The following is a 24,566-nucleotide window of genomic DNA, read 5'->3' on the forward strand; positions in this document are numbered from 1 at the left end:
GTAGGGGAAAGTGGTTTGTAAATTTTATTTTTCTGAAGGGCTAATTGCTCTAAAGAAGAAAGTTGTTATTTTAGTCCAAAGATAAATATTCCTCAAGAAAACAAAAAATTTTAAAGCTTCCTGTGTTGCTTACTATTTTTATAAAACCAAAGTTAATACCACTTTTTACCTATTTATGGAAATGAAAAAGAAATACAGCTTGGAGGAAAATAAGATCATGCATTAGAAGTGATGTGTAATAGTCAGCATTTTGTTGTTTTTGTTGTTTTGGGGTGTTTTACATCATGACTTTAGAGTTTTGTCAGGATATTTTGATCATTTGGGCATGAAATTCTAATGTGAAGCAATATATAATGTCTTATCGGTTCAAGCAACACTGTTCTGCCCTTTTAACAGTCTAATATCATTGATTGGTAAAGATTTCATTTTCAAAATAAACCACCTTTTTTTAGACAATTAGTTTTATATAAGTGGAATATGTTTTAGCATAACAGCTTTTATTAACTCACACATTGAGGACTATGTTATATTTCTCAATAAGACTACCTTTAATTTACTGTATTTTCTATTTGGTGAATAAAGAAGTGAGTGGGTAACTGTAAAATTTATATTACTTTCATCATGATCATGTAAACTGGGTCAGTCATATGAATCAGAGGGCCTTACCACTGAACAAATCATCTCTCTTATAATTTTAAATTACTATGTTGTCTTCCACTTTGAAAAAAGTGTTTTTATCACTTCATCTAATCTTTTGCAGACATGTAAGAAATATGGTGCTCTGATTAATTAAATGCTTTTAACATGTAGAATTTTAAAATATGCCTAGAATAGACAAAATAAAACCAATATATACCTAACACAATCCCTAATTTTGTAATGGATGTACACTAAATATTTATTGAATGAATGAATCAGTCAATCAATCAATGGATTAATCAATCAATGTTAACATTAAACTATATTGAAAATACTTTAATCTTCCTTTGCAGATTCAAAATAATTCCTTCAGGTGAAATGTAAGAGAGTATAAGTTAAGGGATCTCCACTTGCTTGAAAACAAAATGCCTGGGCTTTTATTCCATTTCATATCTTTGCATGCTCACCAGGAAAGTCCTTAACTAGTGTGGGTTTTGTGTCTTGTGTCATAGTGTTCTCAGCCCCCGATTTCTGTTCACCTACCTTTTGGGATATTATATAACCTTTAATTTATTTCCCCTAGCTTATTTAAATAACCTTTGCTAATCAGTTAATACCAGTGACTTTTGATTTTTCCATCTATAAAATGACCTGCTATTTCATGTACCAACATTATCTGTCCTTCCATCTATTTTTCTTTGTCTAGATATTCAATAGATGTATTTTGGTTCTGGTGGTATTATTTGAGTTCTGTCTCTTTACTAATGGTTAGTTACATTTTCCCTTTAATTCAATACAGAGAGAATTACCCACCAAAACAAAAGGGAAATTACAATATAACTCATATCTTGCAAGTAAAAGCTAATTCTTCCATCTTAAAACTACATATTATCTCTGTGTGACCTCAGAAGGGTTTGAGCATGTAGCACATACAGTTAAGAAAACAAAATGTTTCATCAGGGAAAAAAAATTAAGGGAAAAGCAAAGACAAAAATGCCTAAATTCAAAAGGAAAAAAATCTTAGCTATTATTTATCAGTTGCTAATATTTCCCATTTTACAAGTCTTTTCTTGACAGATATTCAAGTCTTTGCTAGGGAAACCTATTATTAAAGTAAAAAATCTCCCCTAAACCCATGATTGGTAAATCAAAATATTTAAACTAACTGAAAATATTCTATTTTTCTTAAAAGAGAGAAAAAAGTGAAGGCTATAACTTCTGGAAGAAAGTTTTCATCTATTAGTTATACTTGTAGCCTTCATTTTCCCTGTAAGAGATTCCCGTAGTGTTTTTTTTTTTTTTTTTTTAAGATTTATTTTTATTTTTTATTTATTTAATTCCCCTCCCCTCCCCCGGTTGTCTGTTTTCTGTGTCTTTTTGCTGCGTCTTGTTTCTTTGTCCGCTTCTGTTGTCGTCAGCGACAGGGGAAGTGTGGGCGCTGCCATTCCTCGGCAGGCTGCTCCCTCCTTCGAGCTGGGCGGCTCTCCCTATGGGTGCACTCCTTGCGCGTGGGGCTCCCCTACGCGGGGGACACCCCTGTGTGGCAGGGCACTCCTTGCGCGCATCAGCACTGTGCATGGGCCAGCTCCACACGGGTCAAGGAGGCCCGGGGCTTGAACCGCGGGCCTACCATGTGGTAGACGGACGCCCTAACCACTGGGCCAAAGTCCGTTTCCCCCCCCCCCCCCCCAGTGTTTTTTAATCATTGGAAACCTACATTTATAGAAAATCAGCAGGCCCCCTCCCCTAATTATTAGAGTCAACCAGGGAGAGGAACAACACAAGGACAGTTTGAAGCCAGTTTCCTGAACAAATGAAGAAGAGGTACCATATTTAGTCAGTTACCTTCTGAGACTGCTCACATTTAATTATATTAGTGGCACCTGATATTATAAAATGTTCTTTCCTTTCAAATATAACCTTCTATCATGATTAGAAAATATAGTTTGTAATGATATGCTTTTCTGACTTTTTTTCTTTCTGGTATCATGGAAGAAAATGCTAAAGAGTTTGTAATCTTGAAATTGTTTTCAGTACCCAAAACCAATGCACAGCCAACCTGGAGTCTGTTTACAAGCTCAGTTATATTCTTCATATTTTCTTTGCATGTGGAGCAAAAAGATATTTCCTCATTGTATTTTTTACTACACTTTCCTCACCTGGTGCAAATTTTTACTCTCACTGAAAGCTTTGTGTTGACAAATACCTCTAACGAGATATTGTTTCTGGGTTCAGAGCCTGCCCCTTGCTATGATTTAAGTGCTACTGACTATTGCATCTGAAAGCTTTTATTTTTTATCTTTAAAAGTTGTTTTGCCATCTCTATTTTTTAATTTTGATACCTTTTTGCTATTGAATTTTGTTGTTTCTCATGGTTTTTTGTAACATTTCAATCATAAGATAATGGGACCTTGATTCAGTTCTCTCAATGATTAAATATACCTACAACATGAAATTGATGGTTTTTATAACACTAGAATTAGTTTCTTTATTGTCAAAATAAAATTAACATCATGAAAAAGGCACATATCACTGGAAGAGTTCAAGAACCTAGAGAAAAGTAATATTTTTCAAACACAATATTCATTGTTTGTTTTGAAGGCAGGCTTGACAGGAAGGGTACAGTAATGGCAGCAGGTATGGGGTCTCCAAACTGTAAGGATGCTAGTCAGTCAATATCACAAAGATAGTTTACTAAGAGAAAAGGAAGTCATTTAATTTTTTTAAAAAGACACTTAGATTACATAAATGTTACATAAAAAATGTAGGGGATTTTTCCCATATACCCTGCTCCCTACCTCTCCCACGCTAACATCATTCATTAATGTGATACATTTGTTACACTGATGAACACATATTGGAGCATTGCCACTAAGTGTGGTTTATATAATAGTTTACATTATAGTTTAAACTCTCTCCCATACATTTTTGTGAGTTATGATAAGATATATAATGGTTTGCATCCATCACTGCCACATCATTCAGGACAATTCCAATGTCCTAAAAATGCCACCATATGATACTTATTTTTTTTTAAAGATACTTAGACTACACAAATGTTACATAAAAATTATATGGGATACCCATATGCTGCACTCTCCATGCCTTCCACATAATCCCACATTAACAACACCCTTCCTTAGTGTGGTACATTCAATGAAATTGATGAAGACATTTTGAAGCATTGCCACTAAGCACGGATTAAAGAGAGTTTACACTCTCTCCCACCCAATTCTGTAGGTTATGGCAAGATAAAAAATGGCCTGTATCTGTCATTGCAATGTAATTCAGGACAACTCCCAAGTCCCAAAAATGCCCCCATATTACACCTGTTTTTCCTTTTCCCTGCCCTTAGAACCTCCAGTGGCCACTGCCTCCACATCAATAGTATAATTTCCTCCATTGCTAGAATCACAAAAGTCTATAGTAGAATACCAGTAAGTCTACTTTAGTTCATAAATCATTCCCCAATCCTGAGGATTCTGGGATGGTGATATTTACTCCGACTCTAATTAAGAGGGGGTTGCAGTACATTAGGGATGATGGATGGGACTCTTGCTTGCAGTTGGAGACTCTCTCAGTTCCTTGGTTTGGTAGTTGTCCATCATTACCTCCTTGTTAATTGGCCTAGGTGAGACCAATCAACTGGAGAGTAGGTGTTGCAACTCTGTTGAGATTTGAGGCCCTGCTGGCACATGGACAGCCCAAAGATTTAAGTCTCTTGAACATGCACCTACCAACTCTAGTACTAATTATAGGTTCAAATAAAAGGACAGAAGAGTCATGTGTAGGGAAACCATGACTGAGTCCAACTCTGTCACTCTGGGGAACATGAATTCCAAAGTAAGACCCAAGGACAAGGCACCAAACTCCTGAGCTATCTGCCCTCACTACAGTGTTTGGATGTCTCCAGAGCCCTCAGGAGCCCCACTTTTTGGGGGTAGTATCTACTTGGCAGTCAATGAAATCCTGCTGAGACATGCATAAGTGTAACCTCTGGAATGACCTCCCCACTCACTTTGAAATCTCTTAACCATATAAACTCATTTGTCTTTACCTTTTCCCCCTTTTGGTCAAGGTCTTTTTCTAGTTGCATTGCTAGTTGGTGCTTGATAGTAATCCCTTGGTGCTAGGAAGGCTCATCCCAGGGAGTCATGTCCCATGCTGGGAGGAAGGTAATGTATTTATATGCTACCAACCATGGTCAATGGTTTACATTATGGCTTACATTTCGAATCATACATTTTTATAAATTTTGATTTAATTTAACATGGTCTATATCCATCATAGCAATATCATGTAGAATACTTCCATTTCCCCCAAAATGCCTCCTGTTCCACCTATTCTATTTCTCCCTCCCCCTCTCCTTGGGACCCATGGCAACCACCAGGCTTCACTCCTTGAAGGACAAGATTCATAGTTACTTGCAATAACACTGAGGGCTTGACCCACTGGTCTGCCCTCCCCTATTAGGCATTGCCCATGTGCTTGAGAGACTCCCACCCTTCTATTTGAGAACAAAGCAGGCCTCCCCAGGATTGGAGTCCACCACTTTGCTGCTCATTATGTGGGTCTCCACCCACTGATAAATCTCGCTATGGCAAGATGAATACTCACATACTCCCTAGAAGCCTGCCTCAGATGTGCCCTGTCCCGAATGCCCCCCATATCCAACATCCCAAACCAGCAACCCTCACTTGCCATGTTGCCAACAGAGTAATTCCAACATTGTAGTTTGAACCATATACCCACCAATCCCCAGTATTCACCTGCTCCCTCCCCCAACCCTCCCCCCAGTTCCATGGACAGTCCAACTCACCCTCCCCAACCCACCCTCCTTACAAACCAGTAGCGCCCATCCCAACAGTATCATTACACCACTGTCATGCCCATCAATGGCAGAACTACACACTTCTACCTTATCATAGATTTTGCTCATATGGGTGTTGGCTCACAACCTTCTTCTCCCTTTCTATTTCTGGTAAACCTATCGTCCATATTATAGCCTTTGAGTCTGCTTGATTTTCTTAATTCAAATCAATGAGGCCATGTATTATTTGTCCTTCAGTGCCTGGCTTGCTTCACTCAACATAACGTCCTCAAGATTCATCCATGCTATCCCATGTGTTAATTCTGTATTTCTTCTTACAGCTGAGTAATATTCCATTGTGTGTATATACCACAATTTGTTTATCCACTTATCTGCTGAAGGACATTTGAGTTGATTCCAACTTTTGGCAATAGTGCATAATGCCACTATGAACATTGGTGTGAATATATCTGTTCAGGTCCTTGCTTTCAGTTCTTCTGAGTATATACCCAGCAGTGAAATTGCTGGATCATATGGCAGTTCTGTAATTAGTTTTCTCAGGAACTGCCAGACGTCCTCCACAATGGCTGCACCATTCTACATTCCCACCAGCAGAGGATGAAGGTTCCCATTCCTCCATATCCTTTCCAACACTTGCAGTCCTCTGTTTTTTTAATAGCCATCAGTCTTATGGGTGTAAGATGATATCTTATTGTAGTTTTGATTTGCATTTCCCTAATAGCTAGTGATGTTGAGCATCTTTTCATGTGCTTTTTAGCCATTTGCACTTCTTCTTTGGAGAAGCATCTGTTCACATCTCTTGCACATTTTTAAAATGGACTGTATGTCTTTTTATTTTCGAGGTGTAGGATTTCTTTATATAATACATGCAGGATATTAGGCCCTTATCAGATATATGGTTACCAAATATTTCTCCCATTGAGTAGACTGCCTTTTCACTTTCTTGACAAACTTCTTTTAGGTGCAAACGTTTTTTATTTCAAGGAGGTCCCATTCATCTATTTTTTCTTTCACTGCTCATGATTTGGGTGTGAAGTTCAAGAAACCGTTTCCTATTTTAAGATCCTGTAGATGCTTCCCTACATTGTCTTCCAAGGTCTTTATGGTCTTGGCTCTTATAGTTAGATCTTTGATCCATCTTGAGTTTATTTTTGTATACAGTGTGAGATGGTGTTCCTTTCTCATTCTTTTGGATAAGGAAATCCAGTTCTCTAAGCACCATTTGTTGAACAGGCCATTCTCTCCCAGTTGAATGGGCTTGATGGCCGTTTCAAAGATCAGTTGACTGTATAACCAAGGGTCTATATCAGAACTCTCAATTCAGTTCTATTAGTCAGTATGTCTACCCTTGTGCCAATACCATGCACTTTTGACCACTGTAGCTTTGTAATATGTTTTAAAGTAAGTTAGTGTGATACCTCCTATTTCATTTTTCTTTTTCAATATGTCTTTGGCTATTTGGGCCCTCTTGCCCTTCTAGATAAATTTCATAGTTTTTCCAATTCAGTAAAAAATGCTGTGATGATTTTTATTGAGATTGAGTTAAATCTGTAGATCAGTTTGGGTAAGATAGACATTTTAATGATGTTTAGTCTTCCTATCCATGAACAGGAAATATTCTTCCATTTCTTTAAGTCTTCTTTGATTTCCTCTAACAGTGTTATGTAGTTGTCTTCATGTAAGTCATTTACATCTTTAGTTAAATTTATTCCCAGGTATTTGATTCTTTTTTTTCATATTGAAAATGTTTTTTTTAAATTTCCTCCTCAGATTGCTCATTATTAGTGTATAGAAATGGTACTGATTTTTGCATATTGATCTTATAACCTGCAACTTTACTAAATTCATTTATAAGTTCTAGAAGCTGTGTCGTAGATTTCTCAGGGCTTTCTATGTATAGGATCATGTCATCGGCAAACAGTAAAATTTTTACTTCTTCCTTTCCTATTTGGATACCTTTTATATCTTTTTCTTCTCTAAGTGCTCTAGCAAGTACTTTTAACACAATGTTAAATAGGAATGGTGAAAGTGGGCATTCTTGTCTTGTTCCTGATCTTAGAGGGAAAGCTTTTAGGATTTCTCCATTGAATATGATGATGGCTGTGGGTTTTTCGTGTATACCCTTTATCATGTTGAAGAAGTTTCCTTCTATTCCTTTATTTTGTAGTGTTTTTTTTTTTAATCAGAAAAGGGAGTTGTATTTTGTTGAATGCTTTTTATGCATCTATTAAGATGATCATTTGATTTTTTTCTTTCAATCTGTTTATCTGATATATTACATTGATTGATTTCCTTATGTTGAAACATCCTTGCATACCAGGGATGAAACCCACTTGATCATGGTATATAATTCATTTAATGTGTTGTTGAATATGATTAGCAAGTATTTTGTTAAAAATTTTAGCATCTAAGTTCATTAGAGAGATTGGTCTATAGTTTTCTTTTCTTGTGGTATCTTTGTTTGGCTTTGGTATTAAGGTAATGTTGGCATCATAGAATGAGTTAGGCAATGTTCCTTCCACTTTATTTTTGGAAGAGTTTAAACAGGATTGGTGTTAGTTCTTCCTAAAAGGTTTGGTAGGGAAGCAGTTGTGGCTCAACTGAAAGAGCATCTGCCTACCACATGGAGGGTCCAGGGTTCGATACCAAGGACTTCCTGACCTGTGTGGTGAGCTGGCCCATGTGCAGTGCTGCCACACACAAGGAGTGCTGTGCCATGCAGGGGTGTCCCCCAGGTAGGGGTGCCCCATGCACAAGAAGTGTGCCCCTCAAGGAGAGCCGCCCTGTGCAAAAAAAGTGCAGCCTGCCCAGGAGTGGCGTGAAGAAAGCACAGCCTACCCAGGAGTGGCACCTGCACATGGAGAGCTGATGCAGCAAGATGACACAACAAAAAAAGTGACACAGTTTCCTGGTGCAGCATGACAAGAAAGCAAGCGAACACAGAAGAACATACAGCGAATGGACACAGACAATGGGGGGGGGGGGGGAGGGAAGGGAAGAGAAATAAAAAATGAAATAAATCTTTAAAATAAATAAATAAATAAATAAAAGATTTGGTAGCATTCACCTGTGAACCCATCTGGTTCTGGGCTCTTCTTGGTTGGGAGTTTTTTGATGACTAATTCTATGTCATTACTTGTGATTGGTCTACTGAGTTCATCAATTTCTTCTTTTGTCAATGCAGGCTGCTTGTGTGTTTCTCAGAATTTTTCTGTTTCCTCTAAATTATCCATCTCGTTGGCATATAATTTTTCAAAATATCCTTTTATGATAGTCTTTATTTCTATGGGGTAAGTGGTGGTATCTCCTTCCTCCTTTCCTATTTTATGTATTTGCCTCTTCTCTCTTTTTTTCTTTGTTAGTTTAGCTAAGGGTTTGTCAATTTTATTGATCTTCTTGAAGAACCAGCTTTTGGTTTTGTTTATTTTTTTCTAGTGCTTTCTTATTTTCAATTTCCTTTAGTTCTGCTTTAATCTTTGTTATTTCCTTCTTTCTACTTACTTTGGGGTTAGTTTGTTGTTTTTTTTCTAATTCTTTCAGGTGTGCAGTTAGGTCTTTGATTTTAGCTTTCTTTTTTTTTATGAGTATGAATTTCCTTCTCAGTATAGCCTTTGCTGCATCCCATAGGTTTTGATATGTTGTGTCTTCAATTTCATTAGTTTCAAGGTAGTTACTGATTTCTTTTGTGATTTCCTCCTTGACTCACTGTTTGTCCAAGAGTGCTGTTCAACTTCCATATCTTTATGCCTCATCTGGTTCTCTGTCCCTTATTGATTTCTAGCTTCATTCCATTGTGGTCAGAGAAGTTACTTTGTATAATTTCAATCTTTATGGATTTATTGTTTTTCTGTGACCTAGCATGTGGTCTATCCTGGAGAATGAGCTGTGTGCTCACGAGAAGGATGTATGTCCCACTGTATTTGAGTGTAATGTTCTGTATATGTCTATTAGGTCCAGATTCTCTAATGTATTATTCAAAGTCTTTGTTTCTTTACTGATTCTTTGTTGAGATGTTCTGTCTAATGGTGATAATGGTGTATTAAAGTCCCCTACTATAATTGTAGAGGCATCTATTTCTCCACTTAATTTTTCCAGTATTTGCCTCATGTACTTTGAGGCACCCTGGTTAGGTTCACAAATGTCTATGATTGCTCTCTCTTCTTGATAGATTACCCCTTTTATTACTATATAGTGTCCGTCATTTTGTCTTACAATAGTTTTGCATTTAAATTCAATTTTGTTGATATTAGTGTAGCTATTCCTGTGCTTTTTTGGGTATTGTTTGCTTGTAAAATTGTTTTCCAATCATTCACTTTCAGCCTCCTTGCACCCCTGGCTCTAAGATGGGTTTCTTGTAGACAGCATATAGATGGGTCATATTTCCTTATCCATTCTGCCGATCTGTATCTCTTGACTGGTGAGTTTAATCCATTAACACTTAATGTAATTTGCTGTCGAGGAATTACTTACATTAGCCATATTTTCTTTTGGTTTATGTATGCCATGTGTTGTTTTTATTTCTTATCTTTTTAATTGTTCTTACATTCTCCTGCAACTCTCTCTCTCCTGTTTTTTTCCTTCTGACTTACAGAACTCCCTTCAATATTTCTTGAAGCACAGGTTTCTTATTGACATACTCTTAATTTCTATTTATCTGTGAATATTTTGAACTCTCCCTCATTTTTGAATGCCACTTTTGTTGGATAGAGAATTCTTGGCTAGAAGTTTTTTTCTTTTAGTACTTTAACTGCATCAACCACTGCCTTCTTGCCTCCATGGTTACAGATGTGAAATCAGCACTTAATATTATTTAACTTCCCTTATTTGTGATGGTTCTCTTTTCTCTTGCTGCTTTCAGCATTCTTTCTTTGTCTTGAGCATTGGACAATTTGACAAGTATATATCTTAGAGTAGACCTGTTAGGATTTATACTGTTTGTGTTGTACCACACTTCCTAGACATGTAGGTCCATGTTCTTCAGTAGGGTTGTGAGGTTTTCATTCATTCTTTCCTCCAAAATGCCTTCTATCCTCTTTCTCTTCTCTTCTCCCTCTGAGACACCTATAATGTGTATGTTTGTGCATTTTATGTTGTCATTCAAATCCCCAAGTCCCTGCTAGATTTTTTCTCTTTTTATCCATCTGTTCTACTATCTGATTGATTTCAGCTGTACTGTCTTCCACATCACTGATTCTTTCCTCTGCATGTTCAAATCTGCTGTTATATGCTCAATTGTATTTTTGATTTCTTGTATTGTGCCATTCATCACCATCATATCTGTTACCTTTTTATGTATATTTACTATTTTTTCAGAGTGTTCTCCCATTATCTTCTTAGTATCATTAATCTCTTCCTTTACTTCATTAAGTTCATTCATGATATTTGTTTGGACATCTCTGATTAATTATTTCCTGTTCTGCATTCCTCCTGTTTTTCAGTTGGTTTGTTGGACTGGGCCATGTCTTCCTGTTTCTTAGTGTGTTGTAATTTTTTGTTGGTGTCTGGACATCGGTTTATCTTGATGGGATTGTTCAGTTGATTAGCTTTTCCTTCTAGGGTTTTATTTTGTTGTCATTTTTCAGGTGTGTGTTAAGTTTTCACTTTGACACTTTGTTCCTCTTATTCTATTTCCTTGTTGTTGTCTATGTTCCCTTGGGAAAAAATTAGGGCCAGAGAAAAGGAAAGAATTATGAAGAGAAAAAGGATAATAGTAATAATAATCATAAAAGGTAGAAGAGGAACAATATAAGACCTAGGTAAATGAATAATTAACTTAAGAAGTGCAGAGGAATGAGAATAAAAAAGCAGAGTAAAAGAAAAAAAAGAGATGAGAAACCAAATAGAGAGAAATACATAGAATGAATTAAAAGGCCAGGATAATGAGAAGAGAGGGAAAGAGAAAAGACAGGAAAAAAAAGTAAAAAAAGCAAGAAAATAGAGAAAAAAGGAGAAATAAGAACAAGAAAAATGGAAGATCTAACAAAAAGAGGTGGAATGAAAGAACAACAACAGAAAGCAGAGGATAGAGAGATGAAGGAAGAAAAGAAATAGCATAGGTAGAGAAAATTGGTAAACAAAAAAAAATGGGGAAAAATAGGAAGGGGAAACACAACAGAGAATAAACAAGACAGCAGAAACTAATTTAAAAAGGGGGAGGGGGATGAAGGAGGCTAAAAAAGGGGGAAAAAGAAAAGAAAAGAAAAGAGAAAAGAAAAGAACAACAACCAAACAAACAAGCAAACCAACATGAGCCATGGAAAAACAGCCTTCCCTCTTAGTCCCCTGTGGGGCTTCTCAAGCTGACAGTGTTCATGGATCAATTACTCTCTAGCCTGCCCTCTGCAGGTTTTGAACTCTGTTTTAGCAAGTAAACTAAGTTAAATTGAAAAAAGGAACCTTTTTAAAGAAAAATTAGAGATCCAAAAAAAGGTAATACAAAAAGAATGTCTGTATGTTTTCTGTCCTAAAATATCTGCTGGATGTTTGTTAACCAGTGATTGCTTCTCTAAGAAGAGCTGGAAATCAAACCAAGGACCTCATATATTCAAGTCAGGAAGTTCTCCACTAAGTTGAACTTTCTCCTTGGGTCAGTTAGCCTTTGAAAAAACTATCCACCCACTTTACCTCAGGCAGGTTAGAATCTTTGCAGTTGGCCAGATTCCTGCTGATTAGAAGCCTGTCTGTCCCTGTCCCTTTTCTGTTCTAATTACTTTCTCTCCCAGGGCAGCTGGGCATGACAGCCTGTGTGAGGGGATCTCCCCTCCCCTCTCCTGATAAGGTCAAGGTCCCTTCCGACATTCAAGGGGACCCTAGTGACTCTAACCCACCACAAAGAAACCACTCTCAACCCTCTTCCAGACCCCTCCTCCTCCCACGGGATCCTAAACAAGCCCTTGAAAGCTCATGGCTCCCTTACAGGGGTTGGAATTTTGGTTCCAACCTCCTGCCTCCCTTGGAGGAGTTGGGATTTTGATAATTTTCAGGACAGGCCTAGTCTGGTGTCTCTTTCCGTCCTCTCCCCACCCAAGTTCCTCTCTCCCAGGGTGGCTGAGTGCATCAGGGACCCTGAGCTGATTCCCCTCTCCCATCTTCCCAGGGCCACCACGGTGCTAGCTGGTATGCTCCCCAAAGTTCAAAGAGGGCTCAGACTCTCTTCCCACAGAAAACACTGCCTCCCACTTGGCCTTGTTTTGGCCTTGAGCTGCCAGCTGTTTCCAGCCACAGGGGTGAGAAACTCATGGTTTTCCCTTGGGCTCTTTATCTCTTTGTCCAGTTCCCTCCAGATCAAAGTCCTGACGCCTCCTGCTCTGTGGGTTCCCAAACAGCTCACTTAGGTAGGATTTTGCCTCTGCTCAGCCATTTTTTGCTAGATAACTCGGAAGTGTACACCTCAGCCAAAACCATCTTGTTGGAACACCCCATTTAAATTTACTTCATAATAGACCCCCCAACAAAGTGGTACATTTATAGAAAACGTGTTCTGGAAAGTATGAATCCAAGTCAAATGTGAGAAAGTTTTAAAATAGGTTGGCTCTTCCAGAGAGTGAAAACATATTACAAAATCCCTGATTATACCTGGCTTTTTGAACACAGTACTTGGGTATTTGGTTATGGCATTTTATCCATGTTCTTTAACTTACTTCTTTGTTTCACAGTCAGATACACTGTTAGCTGAATTTTTAAATCCAGTGAATATTCAAGAATTTCCAGCATAAGCACAAGATCAGCTTTTTATCCCTAATAATTTTTCTATTTGTCCCAGTTATATGCATATCTGTGTTTATGTCTAGCATTTATACTTTCATTTTTCATTATTAAATTGTAAGCAAAATGAAAAAAAAATTCAAATAATTGTCAGATAAATTCATATGCCTCACCATATTTGCATTTCTAATATTACTGCTGGGATTTAATTCTTTTTATAAATTCACTAGCCATTTCTGTGCCAGAAGTCAGAAAGACAGTAACATACCTCTACAAAATGCTATTCACCTAAGGAATACTTACTTGGAAAGAAACGCCAGAACCCAGTCTCCAGGGAAAGTGGCCAAAGGGAACCCAAGGAGCACTGGGTTAAGAGTCAGATCCCAGATCCTGGGAAGATGAAGGAGCAAGAGTTGCTTGAATTGAGGAACAGGTTCTTCAGGATAGAGTATGCATACATACCTCAGGCAAGGTCCTCTCAGGGGTCCATGATGTTCCTGCCAGTTGCTTCCCAGGTTTAACTGTTACATGCCAATTCTTTTGCAGGCCCCAGCCCCTGTATTCACTGTGGCTCACTCCTGTTCCATTAGCCTTGCCTCCCAAATTATAGGAACAACAGCCAATTCTTACCATTTATTGATCAACTGTTGCATGCCAGGCTCTGTGTTAAGCACTTTATATGCACTATTTCATATAACCCGAACAAGACTGCTAAGCTGAAATTTAGAGAATTCCAGCAACTTGACTACGTTCATCCAGCGATTTAGTTGGAGAGCAGGAACTCTAATCCAGATCTGTCAGACTCAAACAAGGCAGGTAGTTTTAATCCCATTATACAGATGAGCAAACATTCTTAGCCGTAAGCTTCTTGAAAGCAGGGACATAGGATTCATAAACTTCTTTTTCTCTCTGCAGGGATTTGTAGTCAGTAGCTAAACAATAAATACATAATGAGTGAGCTAATATTTTAAACTCTGGTTTCAAACTATATGGAAAACCAAAGATTAATAGACATGCTTAATCTTTTATTTTTATTTTTTTTAGCAAGATGCTGTTTAATAGGTATGAACATAAGGTAATTTGAGTTAGATCTTGACAGAAAAAAAATAATTTTTCAAGTTATTGCAGAGTTGCCATTTGAAAATAATTAAGAAAAATACAACTAAAAAGGTATATTTTTCTATTTTGCAAGTACATTTAAAACCTTTGTTATGTGCGTGTGTTCAGAATCCTTAATTACTTTCTAAACATTTTATTGCATTATTTTTTAAGAGATGATTATTGTTGTTAACTTTTTTAGGACACAGCAGGCCAGGAAAGATACAGGACAATCACTACAGCCTATTATCGTGGGGCCATGGGCTTTATTTTAATGTATGACATCACAAATGAAGAATCCTTCAATGCAGTACAGGATTGGTAAGTAAGAACAAATGCTCCCCTGACTAATAATGATGAGTTTCTATTCAACTCTCTCTTCCTCCCCAAAGGAATTACCAAGGCAATATGCATATTTGTTATAGTCCTCAGTCTCAGTTGTGCTTCAAAAAACAAACAAATGCTAGTTATGCTCAGAACTATTTTCTAGTGATTGAGAAGTCATTTTGGTGATTTGTCTACATTTGTTCATTGCAGGGCTTTTGCACCCTAGCATCCTTAGTTCGATGGAGAGTAACACATTGCTTTTGATTTTTTAAAAATACAAATAAGTAAATAATAGTTGGGAAGTTTCTGGTCTAGAACAGAAATAAAGATCAGCCAAATTCAACTTGCAGGCCAAATCTGGCTCACTGCCTGTTTTCCTAAATAAAGTTTTAATAGAACACAGCCAGTCCAGTTCCTTTGTTTACATATTGCCTCTGGCTGCTGTCACACTACAGCAGCAGAGTTGAGTATTTGAACTGAGAACATTCTCTGGCAAAGCCTAAAGTATTTACTATCTGGCCCCTTACAGAAAAGTTTGTTGACCCTTTGTCTAGATGATTTTTTAAATAAGTTCTTCAAACTGAAAGGCTTCAAAGGACTGGGATGAAGGAAAAGAGAAAACAAAATCCCTTTCTGACTCACAGCTCCATTAAAACATCTGAAAACACCTCTGTGCATGAGCAGGGTGGTTTGCAGTGGAGGGCTTACTCTATGGCTGCAGCTTCCTTCCTTCCATCCTACCAGCGCCTTGAAAGGAGATACAAAAATGCTGATGGTAAAGGATCAAAGCAGTGGGCTGAAGAGGCAGTTTTTCTGTTGGAAAGACTCGGTCTAACTAGAGCTTTGTGTAACATTAGAAAGAAAATGATGCTTCCCCTGGGAGAGGTGGTGACCAGGACAGAATACATACTAATTTTTAAAATTCCAATTACAAAAACCATGCTTGTCTCATATGAGGAAAAATTAGTATAACGGTGGTGAAACAAACAGCATTCATTTATTTTCTGTTGTCCATGGAAATATTATTAGAAATGATCTTTTATATGTGAATCAGCTCTCTAAGGATTGGATGCTATAAAAATTTCAGTTTGCCTTAGATAGTTCCTTTTAATTTTAACTATCTACTTGGGGAAACAGCTATATTTTTCTTATTTACATATGTACATGCACACACACACCCCAAAATGCAAGAAATAATACTATCGATAATAGAAATTCAAAAGTGAAATGTATAAATTGATCAAGACAAGATTAAGACATACATGAAAAAATTATCTTCTACTGATGGATATAAAAGAAGGCTTAAGTACCCTGCTCTTTAGTAGATACCAGATTATAAAAATGTCAGTTCATAAATTAATTCATAAATCCAAGACAATCCCAATTAAATACCAGTAGGTTTGGTACAAAATGGAATGAAATAGAGATTCCACAGATGGAAATAAATATATATGGTGATTTAATTTATCATAAGCTAGCATTACTAATTCATGACAAAAATTGATTGTTCAGTTAGTAGTGTTGTGATATTTCACCTAATTGCCACATCAGCTATGCTGATATGATTTGCCATGCAAAATGGTAATTTTAACCTTGACTATTTCCTCTCAACAACTACAGAAGCCCAGTTTTCCCAGGCAGGAAGTATTCATGAATGAGGCTCCAGACTTTCAAGGTCCTAAACTCTGTTTTCCCCCATAGTTCTTGTTGCCCTATTGTTTCAATTAAAGTTATTTTACTCTGAGAAGGCATTTAAGCAGACACAGATTATTAAAAGCAAATGGCAACAATGCTAGGAGCCGTGCTATCAGTATCTCCACTCTGTATCAGAAAAGATATGGTACAAACAATAAAAAAGAAAAAAAAAAAAGATATGGAAATGTTCAGCTTCCTCATGCCTCCTACACGCCTTCCCTCTGTAACTGCCAGGCAATCGGGCTTCAGTACCATCCCCAAAGCTTCCACATGTCAATGACCCATCTGTGCTTTGTCAGTCCTCCTTTTCCTCAAATTCTTTAATCATTTGACTTGTCACCCACTCTTTCCTTTTAAAATTCTGTTTCCTATCTTCTGAGAGTCTGCATTGTCCGGATGATTCTTGTCTCTATTTGATGACTCCTCTTTCCCTTTCCTACCTCTCACTCCCTCTTCCACCAAGCGAAGAGAAAGTGTGGCCCTGTGGGTTTTTCTTGGGCTTATTCTCTGTTTCCTTGGCAATCTTATCCACTTATATGTCTTCATTTATCACTTATTCACAGATGGCTCCCAAATTTAAATTTCTGGCTCCGTTCTGTCTCCTAAGCTGCAGTATTGCATTTCCAAGTACCCAAAATATTTCTCCACCTGGACAGCCTGCTGGCACCTTAGAGGGATTATCTTCACCTGAAACCACTCACCTTCCTGACGTCATTATTTCTGTTCATTGAAATCAGAACATTCTGACACCCAAGGTCTACCCTTAGTCCAACTCTAAATTTCAGCCATCCCAATATGGGATCGGATTTTACATATTCATTTTTCTGACTATCCTTTGAATTTGCATCTACATTTCCATTCCCTTCTGTAACCATCCTTCTTCAACTTATTACTAGTATCTTTTACCTCTATCCTTACGGTAGCATTCTAACTGATCTTTATAATTTTAGACTTCTTCCTCTCTCAATACATCCTATCCACTGCTGACTTAAGAATCTTCCAAAAGAACAGGATCCTAAAGTAAAAATACATGGAGAAGTAAGGGTGGCTATAAACAACCTCTCTGAAAGTTGAAAATGGCTTACAATGTTCTTCAGATATGTCTACAAAATGAAAATGTGTATAATCATTAGTAACTAGACCAATTTGCCTGAACCCTGTTATTTTAAACTTACAGTGTGTTAAGGAGAAAGTTGCATGGAGTTAGAGAGAATAGCAGCAATCCAATGGTTCTAAGATATTTAAAAAATAGAGGCAACTCCTTTTTTGAAAACAGAGTATTCTGTGCTTTGAATCTTCCAATGGACTTTTACTGGAGGAATTAAAGTAAGTATTTGGTGAAGAGACAGGTCTAGAATATGTTTCAACAATTTTAGAAACACAAGATCACCAATGAAAACTTTACCCCCTCTGAAGTGTTTCTCAAATGAATTGTTGCCTGGGTCTCAGCTGGAATGTAGCCTCAGGTACATCAAATCTGGATCAGTTGTCAAGGCTCTTTCTGAATATCTAGCACTATGACTCGAAGTTACTAAGTATATTGCAGTTGCATCTTTACTGGACTTAAAATCTTCCCCATGGCTGACTTTGACTGTCTTTCTAAGTGTGGGATGGCCACAGGCTGCTGTATTTCCTGTAAGAAAATGTCGTTGGCTTATCTCTCCCCACTTTGTTTATTTACATTCTACTTTTTATGACACAATGAAGAGCTATAAATGTAAGGCTTTTTTAAGCATGAAATCTGGTGAACAGAATGATACTTTTTTAAAAACCACCAGGCGGAGGATAAAAGTCTGACACCATCTTCCCACCAGCTTTAAATAATTCATTTCCATGACTTTCAAGGGTACCACTGCAGATGTGCTGAGACTGGAATAAAATTTCTCCTTCAAATATTCTTTCACTTGGAAGTTTTCTTTCTTCTTCTTCTTCCTCTGAAAATATAGACTGATCTTAAATGAAGATGACCTCATGTTAAGTATGAAAGTATTTTACCCTGATAATAACAACTAAGATAGGATGAGCGATTGCTAAGCCTTTCTGTGGAGCTTTCTAATCTCATTTGAACCTGCTATCAGCTATGAAGTAGGTACTGTCACCCCTCGGAGGTGATGGGGATTAGAGCACCAGCAGCTAAATCCCAGGTTTTACCACCACTCCATGCTGGGCATCGAGTAGGTCCTCTTTCTAGATGTTAATGACTACATTTCCTAACCTGCCCTAACCCAGACAAAACAATAATGCAATTTAAATTCCAGTTTCTGTTTAGAGCATAGATGGCTCCTAACCTACCACCTCATCCAAAAACAAACACAAACAACAAACTCATTCCCTTCATAATCTTTATCATCTCAGTAAATGACACCACCATCTTTCCTGTTTATCAAGCCAAAAAACTTGGAGTCATGCTTAAATATTCTTTCTCTCAGACCCCACAGCCAGTCTAATTTCAAAATGTATTCAGAATCCCACCACTTCCCACTGTATCTACTGCCACCGCCCTGGTTATGTGACCGTTATCTCTTGTCTGGATTGTTGCAACAGTCTTAACTGTACCCCTATTTCTACTGCTGCCCCCACACACACACACTCTTCCCAGTACAGCAGCTGGGATGAGCCTTCCAAACTGTAAATCACTCCTCTGTGCCAAAGCTTCATAGCGTCCCACTTCTTCTGGATTAAAGCGAAAGCCCCTATAATAGCCTCCAGGACACTATAGAATTTACTCACTGCCTCAACTTCCCTGAGCTCCCCTTCTGCTACTCTCTCTCCTTCCCACCCCCCCGTTAGCCACAGCAACCCCCTGCTGTTTGAGAATATGCCAGGCTTGTGTTCTTCTCAGGGCATTTGTACCTGTCATCCCCACTGACTGCAAGTGTCTCTTCCCCAGATGTTCTATGATTTCCTCTTACCTCCCTCAGGTTTTCTCTGTAAAGTCACATTTTCAGGAAGGCCTTCCCTTTCCCCTACTATATTTTATACAGCAAACTTCCCCAATACTCCCATCACCTTTCTCTGCCTTATATGTTTTTCCATAATATTTTTCTCCACAACAAGAATGCAAATGGCATAGGACAGGGATCTCTTTCCTTTTAGGCAGTATTATGTCCTCTGAGCGTAGATAAACCCTAGCTCATATGAGGTAGTCAGTACATATCTGTTGAGTAAATGGAATATATGAATTACAGAAAGAGAAGTATACAGGGCCAGATCTTATTCATTTTGGGTCTCCAATGTCTAATAGACTCGCAGGCAACAAAAATTGATCAAAATATAATTGGTGTGAGTGCTGGAATAGTATCATCATTATGTTGAAAATAAACGAATGCTCTCAATCAAAATCTTGTAAGGAAGGACAACCAGTAAGATGGTGTCAGAGAAAGGAGCTCCTACATTCAGTTCATGATACCGGACAGTTAGTAATCACCCAGAGCTATCTAAAGTACCTTTTTGGGGGCTCCAGAAGACCAGAAGAGCATCCTGCAACATCCTTGAAAGAATGGAAGGAGAAGACTGCCCGTCTGCAGAGAAGATCCGTATGTACAGCACTCCATGCCCCAGGGGCTGGTGCCCATCCTCCACGGTGGCACAAGCCACCTCAGGAGCTATTCCCTGACTAGAATTGGAAACTCCACTTCCCAAAAACAGGGGATGAAGAGACGATTGGGCACCAACTTCAGCTGCTGATTAGTAAATTCAGCAGGCTAAAGTATAATCCTAAGAACAGCTCAAGTTTAAACCTGTCCAAGGAAAAACAAGCCAGTAGCTGCCATTTTAACTATGTCCCAGGCATGAGGGGAAGCTAGGCTGATTGAAAATCACAGTGCTGGTAAGGACCAGCTTCTTTCCATCCAGATCAGATTGCAGCTCCAGCATAAGCCCCAGACTCATCTCCAGCAGGGAGGAAGCTGGGGGAACCTGTACCAGCCTCTCTGGGAAAATATAGGCCATGTCACAGAGGCCAGTGATCATCCTACACTGGCAGGGCAAGCCTCCTCAGGAGCTATTCTGTGGCTGAAATTATAAGTTCCATTTCCCAAAAACAGGGGAGGAAGAGATGATTGGTCACCGATTTCAGCTACTAATTAGTAAATTTGGCTGTCTAAAGTATAACCCTAAGAACAGCTAAGTTTTGAACCTGTCCAAGTTAGAAAAAGGCCAGTAGCTGCCATTTTGACTCTGCCTGCCCAACCACCATGAGGGGAACGGGTTGACTGAAAATCACAGTTCTGGTGGGGATCGGTTTCTTTCACCCAGATAGGTCTGCAGCCCTAGCCTAGGCTTCACCCTCACCTATAGCAGGAAGGATGCTGGCAGGCCCTGCACCAGCTTCTCTGGGTAACTTCACCAGGCAGACTGAATAGTCAGGTACATTTACCAGGCAGACTGAAAAGTCAGAAGTCGACCCTAGCAATTGAAGTCGTTTTGGACCCACACGGCATAGATTGCTGTCTACACCTGCAGCGCCATCCCTGCCCTAGACAGGGAAGGAAGAGACGTGAAGCTTCAACAGTCTCTTTGGGCAACTACAGTCTAAGCCTGCATGACTTGGATTATTACACAGAGCTGTAACATTGTTCCTACCCATGGCGAAGGAGAAAGTTGGGAGAAGCTTCATAGGTCCCTGGGGAAACAAGGGCAGCTTGAACCTCCACAGACTACAGTCCAAGTACATCCTTGACTCCTACTGCACAACCAACAAGGAAGAAAGGGCAAGAAAGCCCTAAACTAATGATAGAAACTGCACCCAGAATAAATACATCTAATGAGCCAGATGCCAAGACACAAACAAAAAAATTATATTCCACACCAAGAAACACAAAGATATGGCCCAGTTAAAGGAACAAGTTAAGCCTCCAGATGACAAAAAAGGAGTTGAGACAACTTATCATAGGTGTTCAAACAAATCTCCTTAACAAGTTCAATGAGATGGCCAAAGAGATTAAGGATATTAAGAACATTGGATGAGCACAAAGAATTTGAAAGCATATATAGGAAAATAACAGATCTTACGGGAATGAAAGGCTCAATAAATGAAATAAAAAATACACTGGAATCATGTAATAGCAGAATTGAGGAGGCAGAAGAAAGCATTGGTGAGCTTGAAGAAATGGCCTCCAAAAGTGAATATAAAAGAACAGATGGAGAAAAGAATGGAAAAAAATTGAACAAAGTCTAAAGTGAACATAAAAGAACAGATGGAGAAAAAATTGGAAAAAAATTGAACAAAGTCTAAGCGAAATATACAACAGCAAGAGATGTGCAAACATATGTGTTATGGGTGTCCCAGAAGGAGAAGACAAGAAAAGGGGCAGAAGAAATATTTGAAGAAATTGTGGGAGAAAATTTCCCAACCCTATTGAAGGGCATAGATATCCATGTCCAAGAAGCACAATGTACTCCCGTCTGAATAAATCCAAATACACCAACTCCAAGACACATACTAATCAAAATGTCAAATGCCAAAGACAAAGAGAATTTTGAGAGCAATAAGAGAAAAGCAGTGCATAACATATAAGATTAAGTGCTGATTTCTCATCAAAAACTGTGGAGGCAAGAAGACAGTGGTATATTTAAGATACTGCAAGAGAAAAACTTACAGTCAAGAATCTTGTAGTAGGCAAGATTGTCTTTTAAAAATGAAGGTGAGTTGAGAATATTCACAGATAAACAGAAATAGAGAGAGTTTATAACCAAGAGACCAGCTTTGCAGAAAATAGTAAAAGGTGTACTATAGCCTGAAAAGAAAAAACAGAAGAGAGAGGCTTGGAAGAGAGTCTAGAAAAGAAGATTATATCAATAAAAGTAACTAAAAGTCTCAAAAGAATGGTGAAAATAAAATATGACAGATAAAACCCAAATATTTAGGAATAAATGTAACCAACAATGTAAAGCACTTATATTCAGAAAACTACAACTCATTGTTAAAAGAAGTAAAAATAGACCTAAATAATTGGCCGAACAGTCCATGCTCATGGTTTGGAAGACTAAATATCATTACGATGTCAATTCTATTCAAATTGAAGAACAGATTCAGTGCAATCCTGATAAAAATTCCACCAACATTTTAAAATAAATGGAAAGCATGATTATCAAATTTATTTGGAAGGGTAAGGGGTCCTGAATAGCCAGAAACATCTTAAAAAGGATAAGCAGAGTTGGAGGACTCTCACTTCCAGACTTTAAATCATATTACCTAGCTACAGTGGTAAAAACAGCATGGTACTGGCATAAAGGCAGACACATAGACCAATGGAACTGAATTGATGGTTCAGAAAAGACCCTCACATCTATGGTGAAGGGATTGTTCACAAGCCTGTCAAACATACCCAGCTCAGGCAGAACAGTACATTCAACAAATGTACATAGGCAGATATGGATATCCATAGCAAAAGAGGGGAAGAGAACACATATCTCATACCCAATACAAAAATTAACTCAAAATGGGACAAAAACCTAAATATAAAAGCAAGAACTATAAACGCACCTAGAAGAAAATGTAGGAAAATATCTTCTGGACCTTGTGGTGGGTGATGGATTCTTAAAGAAGATAAGAGGAGGACTGAGATGGACTCCTGACGTTTAATGTATGAGAAGTTTAATTAGCTTTATTGCAAAAGTGTGGAGATGTATAGAGTTGATGGTAACACATTATACTGAGTAACAGCTTGTTTATAAATGGGATTGTGGCTAAGAGGGGTACTCTAGGGATGTAAGTGCCAATTGACAGAAAGCTAGAGAATAATCTAGGGACCGAATAACACAGTAAACCCAGAAGTGGATGAGAATTGTGTTTGATGGTACAGATGCAAGAGTGTCCTCTGTGAGCTAGACAGATATATATCACTACTGCAGGATGGTGGAAATGTGGAGAGGCATGAGAAAAATACAACTGGAATGACCTATGGACCATGGTTACCAGTAATAATGTAATATTCATGCATCTATGCCAAAGATGTACTGTGTTGATAATGTAGGAGTATGGAAAAAGTGTGCCAAATGTACACTGTGGACCTGGTAATGATCTGATGATATCAACTCAGAATCTGTAACAAATGTGCCAACACAGTGTGGTGTGTTGATAGAAGGTGTTGTATGGGAATTCTGCACATGTGCATGATTGTTTTGTAAGTTTAAAATTTCTGTCATAAAAATATATTTTAAAAATAATAATAGGGTAGGTTGGGGAGAAAATACACCAAATGTTAGATAAGAACTATAGTTAGTAGTAAGATTTTATGATATTCTTTCATAATTTGTAACAAATGTCTCATAATGCATGGTGTTGGTGGTGGGTTCATGTATGGGGCCCCTGTATGATGTTATGTATGTTTACTTTGTAAATTCACAACTTTCACTATACACTTATTGTTCAGGTATGTTCACATATAAATGATGTAATAATAATAATAGGGTGAGTTGGGGGGAAAATACACCAAATGTAAGATACTTTGTTTAGTAGGAATATTTTAAGCATGTTCTTTAATCTTTAGTTAAAAATGTTTCACAACAATGCAAGGTATTGGTGGCAGGATGAGGCATGAGAGCCCTATGTGAAGTTATGTATGTTTGTCTTATAAGTTCACAACTATTACTGTACACTTATTGTTTATATATGTTTATGTATGAGTGATATGCTTCAATAAATGAAAAAAATGAAAAAAAAATCTTGTAAGGAGGCACTGCCTATTTTACAAAAATGATGCCTATATAATGAGCTACCTCTTCCAAATAAGATTGAGAGGATTTGTGGGTAGTAATGATATAGAGAAACATAAACATGTTTTATCTTACATATTGAACAATGTGTTTCAATGTTATCTGGTTAGTTACTATAGCATGTATCATCACTAAAACAGTATTTCTTATATTTGAGAAATGGGTTAGTACAAATAAAATCACAGCACATATATGGGAAGCAAATTTGACTCAACAGATAGAGCCTCTGCCTGCCACATGGGAGGTCCAGAGTATAAACCCAGGGCCTCCTGACCCGTGTGGAGCTGGCCCGCGCGCAGTGCTGATGAGTGCAAGGAGTGCTGTGCCACGCAGGGATGTCCCCCACATAGGGAAGCCCCACACGCAAGGAGTACGCCCTGTAAGAAGAGCCGCCCAGAGCAAAAAAAATGCCTGCCCAGGAGTGGCGCTGCACACACGGAAAGCTGACGCAGCAAGATGACACAACAAAAAGAGACACAGATTCCTGGTGCCGCTGACAATACAAGCGGACATAGAAGAACACACAGTGAATGGACACAGAGAGCAGACAACG

General features: G+C 38.1%; 1 protein-coding gene across 3 annotated transcripts in view; it reads left to right on the plus strand.

Annotated features, from left to right (window-relative positions):
• RAB3C (RAB3C, member RAS oncogene family) overlaps positions 1-24,566 on the plus strand; it is a 297,703-nt gene that overhangs the window by 140,011 nt on the left and 133,126 nt on the right. For all 3 annotated transcript variants that reach the window (XM_004458827.4, XM_012525290.4, XM_004458826.4), the window contains exon 3: positions 14,475-14,593. In XM_004458827.4, the coding sequence (XP_004458884.2) occupies positions 14,475-14,593 (119 nt within the window). The remainder of the gene's footprint in view (positions 1-14,474; positions 14,594-24,566) is intronic.

The sequence above is a fragment of the Dasypus novemcinctus genome, chromosome 2 (assembly GCF_030445035.2).
Source record: "Dasypus novemcinctus isolate mDasNov1 chromosome 2, mDasNov1.1.hap2, whole genome shotgun sequence".
In the NCBI taxonomy this organism is placed as follows: Eukaryota; Metazoa; Chordata; class Mammalia; order Cingulata; family Dasypodidae; genus Dasypus; species Dasypus novemcinctus.